This window comes from Syzygium oleosum, unplaced genomic scaffold (assembly GCF_021117445.2).
Source record: "Syzygium oleosum isolate NSW1041296 unplaced genomic scaffold, Sole_v2.1 Sole_v2.10, whole genome shotgun sequence".
NCBI lineage: Eukaryota > Viridiplantae > Streptophyta > Magnoliopsida > Myrtales > Myrtaceae > Syzygium > Syzygium oleosum.
In genome coordinates this window covers 4,034,186-4,043,382 of record NW_026607494.1, presented here as the reverse complement: position 1 = coordinate 4,043,382, position 9,197 = coordinate 4,034,186, and the positions used below count along the sequence as shown (strand labels likewise).

General features: G+C 40.4%; 1 protein-coding gene across 1 annotated transcript; it reads left to right on the top strand.

The window, feature by feature from the left end:
• Nucleotides 1–2,785: 2,785 nt before the first annotated feature.
• LOC115678539 (LRR receptor kinase BAK1-like) lies at nt 2,786–4,286 on the top strand. Its single transcript, XM_030601932.2, has one exon. It carries the CDS (start codon nt 2,889–2,891, stop codon nt 3,993–3,995), a length of 1,107 nt encoding a protein of 368 aa, XP_030457792.2. The 5' UTR covers nt 2,786–2,888; the 3' UTR covers nt 3,996–4,286.
• The last annotated feature ends 4,911 nt before the right edge of the window (nt 4,287–9,197 follow it).

Sequence of the window (9,197 nt, the reverse complement as noted above, 5' to 3'; positions counted from 1 at the left end):
TGCATTTTCCACATATCTGTTTCTCTGCTTCCAGAGGAGGATATGGTTGGACTAGTTGGTTTTGACTTTCTTTCCTGTGAGGTAAACTCATGAAGCTTTCTAGAAGTTTTTCGGTAGACAAGATTGCACATCTTCCTCTCCACACTTCACACCTACCTGGTGGAATTCAACTACTTCTGGGCAAACTTTCTGTAATGACCTGGGTCCCACTCGCAAGATATTGTCCGCTTTGGACACTAAGTCCTTACGGTTTTATTCCTCCGAGGGCAGCCCATACTACCCATAGAAAAGGCCTCTTGTAAGTTAAGGTTTCCAAAACCTTTATAAGCAAGCCCAAGGCTCCCTCCCTAGGCGATGTGGGACAGGAGACATGTCTCCTCTTGTCATCCTAGAAGCCTGCCGGAAGCCGCTCCTTGTCCAGGCCCTTTTGGCCCCGGCGACCACTCCCTGCCCTCGTCGGACCGGGTCATTACATTCTTCCCTCCTTCGAGCACAGCGTCCTCGCTGTGGCCCCACACACGGTCGGGAGTCGACTCTGATACTTTCAACCCAAGGAATCTCCTTTCCTTCTAAATTAACTTGATTAGCACCGTTTCGTGGGGAGGCAACGACAAGAGCAATGACATTTGTAACTTTAACCTCATTCGGACGATCAAGAAGTGTGTAGTTCGATTCCTCATCAAATCTACCTCTCTTAAGCTCTCACTAAATGTCAGCGAGTTGGGGAATGAGGAGACTTAGTGCTGAATGTAGTGCCATGCAAACGGATCGTGCAGTCATGAGAGGTTTTAATGACCTGCTCAATTGTGCGATTGTGCATTCCCTTCATGTTTAAGGCACTTGATTGATGTTCTAGCGATACTTCGGCACATATCATCCCTTTGGAACATTGCAAGCAGCTTTAAAAGGTTAGTAGAACGGGGGCATAACTTATTTCTCGCGGAAAAAATATGGAAGCTTCAAGGCAATCAAAACCCTCGTTCTCTCTCCACAAAGCTATTCAAAAAAATCAAGGGAAGACTTTAGAGTGAGCCCCACAATAGGCATCGGCCCATAGTATATGCCGATTCTCATTTCGTTCACACCACCCAAAAGCGATCGCAGCACCAGTAAACAGAAACAGTGTGTACAAGATGGACCTCCCGACAGCAATTTCATAAGATCACTCAATTTCTTGAGCAGTTCCTGAAATGACAGAGGAGTTTATGCTCTTGATCCTAACTCCAAGCGAAGCGATTTATCTCCTGGCATGTACCGCCTAGTTGTGAATGATAACACATCCAACATTAGAGCGAATGCTTTAGAAACTTCACCCACAGTTGAAGATCCTGGGAGGTTTAATGTCGGTATTCCCATTCAAAGTCTAGGAATAAGTCCAAATCCTTAAAACAATGCGCCTGGATCAAGGAACAATGATGAATATAGTTCGACTTACCAGGGGGAAATAGCTCGAGTGAAATTCCACGGTGTGGGTAACTCAAGCTTTAAGGCTCTTGTGTATGCAACTAATCCTCTCAAATGGCTAGCGCTGGGCCAATTGGTGGCTTGAGCACTGGGCAAAGTTAATCGATTCAATACTCTTTCCATGCGGAATCCATCTAACTACAGGTTCAGGTGCGCTAATGCACATGCACTCGATAAAGCCCGATGATGATTCATCGGGAACATGGAATAGAGTGGAGTGTTAACAAATTTGTAGGTCGCAGAATAGAAAACCATTTGAATTTTTCTCCTCAATTCCTTGGTTCATAAACAAGTAGGAGGTCCTCTTATCACTCTAGGGACATAATTATCATTCGTGAGTCAACGACCTCAATTACAGGATGAGTTGACTTTTTTATTCTCTTTTAATAAGTTAGTACGTGATGGACTCCGCAATATCCTCACAGGACGCACCATTTTCTAGGGAAGTAAGTTTCAAGGAAACTGTCCATCATCTGGTTCTTCTTCAATCACTCGATGTGCAATCCTTCTTGGTGATGGACTCGTTCAAATCCATCTTCTTCCTCGGTCTTCCTTTTAGCTGTTTGTCCTTAATATTGGCAGAAGACTGCTGTCGTGGCCCTTTATGTATGAAATTTTTGTGTCTAGACCCTCTCCAGTCAACTATGTATGTAGGATTATTAATCCATATGCTTGTATTACCATACAATTTGTTGTGAATTAATGTGGAATCTAATAAATCTTGCAATCCAATTATATAAAATAAGATGCTTAAAGAGAGAAACTAAAAGTAAGAGAGCTTGTTGTTAGTGAGTATGCAGCTCGTTTTAATCAGTTAAGCAAATTTTCAAAGAATATTTTTTGCGCGTTTTATTCTTAATCTATCACACTAATTGAACCCCATCTTCTTGTGATGGTGCGAAGCTCAACCGCCATAGTTGCCCAAAAAAAGATTATTGACGGACTATCTAACGGATTTAGAGCATATTTCTTCATAATTATTATGCTCCCAATTTTTAATAAAAGAAAAGACTAGTTAGGTCTCTTCCATGAAATTTTCAATGCGCAGAGATAGAGCATTACTCTCGCGCTCATCATCAGAGGAATCAACGAACAAGGAAAGACCAATCGTGCTAATTGCAATTTCATTAGAAGGTTCCTCTGTTTTGATCCGTCAAAAAGGGAAAAATCAAAAGAAAAGAAATCTTCCTCTGGTTTGATCAAGTCTTCTTTTGATCCGTCACTCTCTCTCCAATTTGAAATCGTCTATTTCTCACACGGTGATCGCTTCCGGCGTGTGTATAAAAAGGCTAAGATGGTGGACGAGTTGTTATGCCAATCGATCACAGAGCTATGTTTTCACTCCTAAGCGTTCCTTCGAGCGGCTTCGGGAATCAATCGGTACCCTCCGATTAGTGTTAAAGAGGAATTGGGATTTCTTGAACATGGTGTTCGATCTCCGATCCTTCAGTTTCGCCGATTCCGCTGAGGATGGTCCCCCACCACCTCCTAAAAGCTTCTCTCTAAAGGAGCTCCGAGTCGCCACACGCAACTTTAGCCGAGACAACTTCTTCTGCCAATGTGTATTCGGCACGCTTTACCGGGGCCACTTAGCCGATGGTTCTCCAGTGGCGGTAAAAAGAGCACGCGCTGTCTTTGAATTTAGCAAAGAGCAGTTCGAAACAGAAGTTCAAGTGGGAAGCTCAGTTTCAGCGCACTCGAATGTGCTACGCCTGAGGGGCTTTTGCAGGACCAAGGAAGAGCTTTTTCTGGTCTATCCCTTTATGATCAACAAGAGCCTAAGATATCATCTTCAACATAGACCGGATGGGTCCACCCAACCTCTCGGTTGGACGACTCGCATGCGCATAGCCCTGGGAGCAGCTAGAGGTCTTGCACACTTACATAATCAAGGCAATGTCAAGATCATGCACCGCGACATTTGCACGTCAAGTATATACCTGAATGACCAATTTGAGGCCGTGATAGGAAACTTTTGGCGTGCCCTTATCATGCACGACGGAAATGCGAAGGAAGGGTCTATTCAATGGCCCAGACTCAAGCACCCCGTTGGTGTCTCATCCTCATCCCAAGGAGAAGATTCAGCTGATTCTGATTCCGCTTCTCCAACCGACAATCTCTACGAAGATGTTTATGTTGACACCACCTATCGCGCCGGCAGAGTTGAGCTTATTGCCCCCGAGTACCTGCACACAGGAAAGTGTACACTGAGGAATGATGTTCACGCCTTTGGGAAAGTGCTTCTTGAGCTCATCTCTGGACAGCCATCTGCAAAACTTAATGCGTTGGCGTATGATGAAAATCTCAGTTTGGAGGAATGGATTGGTGGATTAATGAACAAGAACGAGTTGGGAAGATTGATCGATCCCAATTTGCAGAGGAACTATGTGGAAGAAGAAGCAGAGCAGGTTGTCCGACTGGCATTGTTGTGCGCAAATGGCGATCCAACTGTCCGACCGGAGATGTCTGAAGTGGTTAGAATGCTCGAAAGCCAATTGCTTGGGCACGATCACAGCAGTGGGAGTACTTGAAGCCGAAGCGAGTGTGATTCGACTCCTTACCACTCTTTCCCTCCTTCTCCTTCATTGGAAATTGCTCAATGACCGGCACTCGCGATACTACATCTTGATCAGTGTCTGCTTTTTTACTTTCAACATGAAGTTCGTCTTCTACCTCTTGTGCCTAAGTTCATATATGTTCATTTCCATTTCCATTTATAAGATCCTTCTTTAGTACATCTCAGTTGAGCCAATACTGGATCCTCTTGGAGCAAATTTTTCAGTCCATCCATTTCAGAAAAAGGCAATATTGGAGCTCATTAGGATCTATGCAAAGTTTGCATGGTTCATATCACAGCTAGAGTACCCAAAGGTCTTCCACATATCGTGTGCTTCGTGTAAGGATCACTTGTCCTAGTTTATCACGGGAGCGATAGCTAGAAATCAAAGAGAGATTAAGGCTCCATTCATTTCGCGAAAAATGTTTGCCAGGTTTTCTGGGTCTTCCGGTATTCGGAGGGCGGAAAATAAACTAACCGCCAAAAACATTTTCCCTCAACGAACAAAACACCTTCAAAAGTAAGGAAACTGTTTTTTCGCTTTTTGAAAAGAGGAAAGCATTTTCCCTCCTCATTCTTTCATCATTCATTATAATTATTTTTATTTTCTTTTTTAAAAATTCTATTTTTTATTTTTTAATTATCCTCTATATTTATATTTATATTCTTTATTTTTTCTTTATTTTTTATTTTTTCTTCTTCTTTCTCTTTTCTATCTTCTTCTCCGGTCGGTTGCCGGCCACAGGCGAGCTCGAGCCTCGCCACAGGCCGGCGAGGTTGGTGAGGTCGAGCGCCGGCTTGTGGGGAGGCTTCGCCTCACCGACGAGCTCGGGCCTCACCAGATCCGGCGAGCTAGGCGAGGCTCGAGCCTCGCCCGAGGTCGCCAAAGTCTCGCCGACATCTGGCTACCTTGGGGGAGCTCGGCCTCGCCGAATCATGCGAGGCTCGAGCTCGCCTGTGGCCGGCGACCAGCCAGAGAAGAAGAAGAAGGAAAAAGAAGAAAATAAAAATAAAAATAAAAATTTATTAAAAGTATTGCAAGGAGTAAAATATTTTCCATACCGAACAACGGAAAATGTTTTTCGAGACATTTTCAGATTTCAGCCGAATATCGGAAAATTATGTCATTTTCCAAAGTAAATGGCTTTCAGGAAAAGATTATTAAAAAACGTAACATTTTTCGCGAAACGAATAGAGCATAAAAAAAGTCCACCAAACGAAAAAGAATGATCGAAGAAGTCACGTTTTCTCCAGTGGCTAATGGTGAATGAATGTTGAACTTTGACAATTGTATATGGAGGTTAGTTTCAAAGATAACTGTCGATCATCTACTTCTTCTGGAATAGCACAATGTTGAATTCTTCTAGGTGATGGACTCGTTCAAATCCATCTTTTTCCTCGGTCTTCCCTCTTGTTATCTGTCGTTAACGTTGGCAGAAGACCTCTGTCGTCGCCCTTTATGGACAAAACTTTCGCGCCTAGACCCTATCCGGTTAACAATACTTGTCGGATTATTAAGCCACAAGTTTGTCTCGTGATTCACTTTGTTGTGAATTAACACGGAATCTAGTAAAGCTTGCGATTCAACGTGTAAAACGAGACGCCCAAAGATGAGAAAAATTAAAAATAAGAGAGCCTGTTTTTTTATTGAGTATCCGGCTCGTTTTAATCGGCTAAGCAGATTTGCAAAGAGTATTCTTGTATAAGAAAAGGACAAGGCCGATCACTTTGACCAAGGGTTCAAAACCAGAGATGCGATCGAGCCTTTCCTCTCACTTATTGACTGCCAATAGAAATGTTCTGGAGAGATCGAGCAAAGTTGATTTGGACATTAAGGCTCCATTTATTTCGAGAAAAATAAATGATTTGAAAATGTTTTTTCCAAAAATAACTACTTATATCGTTCATAAAAATGAATGAACGATAATTTTTTTTATTGTCCGCGAAAATATTGAGACATAAATTATTGTCAATAATGGAAATATTTTCTATTAACTAATTATTTCAAGCGATATAAGTCATCATTTTGAGGAAAATATTTTTCAAATCACTCGTTTCCGGCGAAACAAATGAAGTCTAATTAAAGTGCACAGACTACACATAGGGATGACCTCCACCAGGGGAGACTTGGTTGTGAGCCTTGCCACGGGGATAACACATGGTAATAGGGTGTGACAATGGATGAGAGATTAGTCGATGGACTTGAACGTTGACATCCTCTTTTGTACTTTATGTTGAACTGCAATGTTGTGAACTATATGGATTTATTGCTACAAATGTGTTTGGCTCTATAAGTTTCTTAAATAGTTTTAGCGAAAGCGATGTTTATAAAATGTGTATACTTGGTGTTCGACCCCATAGTGAGATGAGTATCGCTCACTCAGCCATGGTATGCCACTTCTTTCCTTTCATAAAATGTTGTACATGTTTTTGGTATAGTTGTTCTTCGGAGCTAGCTGGTGTGGAGATACACTTTTGTATGGATATCGTGCTCTAAACCTTGTATTATATCTATATGTGAGGAAATTTAAAATGCTTTTTCTTTATTTTCTTTCTCAATTTTGGATAGGTCTTCTTCTTCTTCTTCTTCTGGCATTCAAATATTAGAAAATTGTTTATTTAATGCTTGCTCTCTAGAAAGGTGTGCATGATAGTTGTAAAAAAAAAAGGAAACAATGTCCAATATTTTATTTCTACAACCAATTGATGGTATAAATTTTGTCATTAATTGATCATGTTGCATAAGAAATAAAAAGAAGGCGCCAATCGTAACGCGTACTTAAGGACTGGTCATATGTACTAGTATTGCTACCAATGATGAAATCAGAGTTATATAAATTGCGTAGGATTACATCTACCTCTTCTAGTCATGAATTTATCTATTACTGTATATATGCACTGTTGGAGTTGGCGAATACTTCGAGGACCCTTGTTTCTCATAGCAGGCATGCCCACGTGAGTTTAAGAAAACCGAAATATGAACCGACGACATATGACCCTTACGCACAGAATGTCGGGAGTCCCGCTGCCCGGACAGCAGGCGGGGTTTTGCTTCCTGGTGAGTGGACGGGGGCTCGAGGGCAACGCCTCCGAAACAACATCGGATTTGCTGAACCGTTTATTGTGGGATCAAAGGGATTCGGATAGGCTTGGACTTTAGGCCCATTTTAAGTCATATATATATTGTACTCGTATGAGATATCATTGTAACAAGTGTTTGTGGTTGTAAAACCTAAATATCATAGTGGAATCCCTTTGCAGGACGAAGCCCTATTTTGGGGTGAACCTAGATAAACTCGTTTGTCAATTTTTCTATTATCTGTGTGATTGTTCCGATTCTATTTAAGGTAAATCCCATCACGCACAAGCATGATTTCACCACAAAGAAATTGTATATTTCCAAATAATTGAATAAAGTCATGCTTCTTTAGCCATATGATTAATAAGAAATGCAAAAGTAACAGAATTTGTAGCCAAAGTATATAATTAATGTGGTTATGTATTTATGTTGTCACATCGAAATTTTTATATCGCGAAATAGTTACGTCTCCATCATTTTTCCTCATAAAAAGAATTATTTAGAAATCCTTATCGATCCAATTATTACTTGCACTATCTCAATTATTCGGACACTCAAAAGCCTTGAGAAAATCGTTATTACATCAAAGCACGAAACATATCTTAATCATACCAGACAATTAGCTACATACTATTGAAACAAAATGAAAGGATTTCAATTCGGAATATTGCTATTTGTGTATTTATTGAAAACTAAACAACAAAAACATTGAAATAAACAAGACATAGTTTGATAGATCAATATTACTTGCTTTTATGTCTGATTGTTATTATTATGTATATTGACATATGTATGTTTTATACAACTTGTAATGTATGAACACTATGTCACCAAAGAAAATTCCAATACGTCAATTTTCAAGACCATGCAACTGTAATAAACATTTCCGTTTTGTTAGACCAGGATATGATGCTTTCCATTTTTTTGAAGAATATAGTTCTGACTTGGATACCTTCACTTCACATTAGATAAAAATGGATGTCTTTCTTTCCTTTACTTATTCAAGGTCAGCACCAGAGACTCAGAATATAGTCTCCAAGTATCATAAGGACTTTCTCCCTTTTTTTTTTTAATGCAATTGGGATTTTTAATGAGACAAAAATTAAATTTTTTATTAATGCATCGTGAGATATCGGTTTGGAATTTTTAATGGTATGGACACTTTTTTTTTTTACGTTTTTCGTCCAACTAAGGGCTTTCTCCTTCTATTGATACCTCATTTAAGAAAACTTTATATACTCTCTTCCTTTTCTGTTTGTAAGATCTCTTCTAACTTTGTAACAATATACTAAACGGAACAAGGAAATAATTCGGCCACCGGATTTACGTGATTCGATCGATATGACATAACCTACAGAGAGAGCAACATAGATTCCATTATAGATCGAGCGATACAATAAGTATTACAAACACATTAGAGTCACCCAAACACTGCTAGTGTTTTCTAGTCCCCAATTACACTAAATAGTGAAAACAATCTCTCAATCTAATAAATAGATTCTCGAATCCTATTCGTTGGAATTAGTGAACCTCTTTCAATTGAAAGTGTAACGTGGCGGGAATCAACCCTTTATGATTTTTGATAGACATAAATCAGAAAAAGGGGCATGACCTTCTGTTTTCGGGGAAGATTTGTAGCTTTTCGTCCGTAAGATTTATTCCTCTTCAAAACACTTACGATTTCTTCGGGAGGTAATTCGCGAATGTTGCCGGCCACAATCTAGAAGCCGCAGCAGGCACACCACTGCACAAAAGGTCCCTACACGACAGAAACATATGCCGATGGAAAGATTGAACGTAAGTGTGTCAACAAAACGTGAAAGTGGCCAACCTCAACTAGGAAACAAGTTTGTTCGCGATTCTTGCACGATATTCCGACATCCACACAAAAGTCCCAACTTCAGTCGAACACCGAGTTAGATTGTCAGAGTTCAACGTGGACTTTCCCTCTAGAGACCAAGTCTTCTGGATCAGGTTCGCTCATTTTCCATGTTAAACCAAGTTAGATTATCAGAGTTCAACGTGGACTTTTCTCCATGTTTGACAATTTGGCCCAAAAAACAAAAACCACTTCTGAAGTATCCGAAGACTGTCTTT

Excerpts from the sequence above, each read along its gene's own strand:
- LOC115678539 (XM_030601932.2), top strand. The coding sequence starts at position 2,889 with ATGGTGTTCGATCTCCGATCCTTCAGTTTCGCCGATTCCGCTGAGGAT.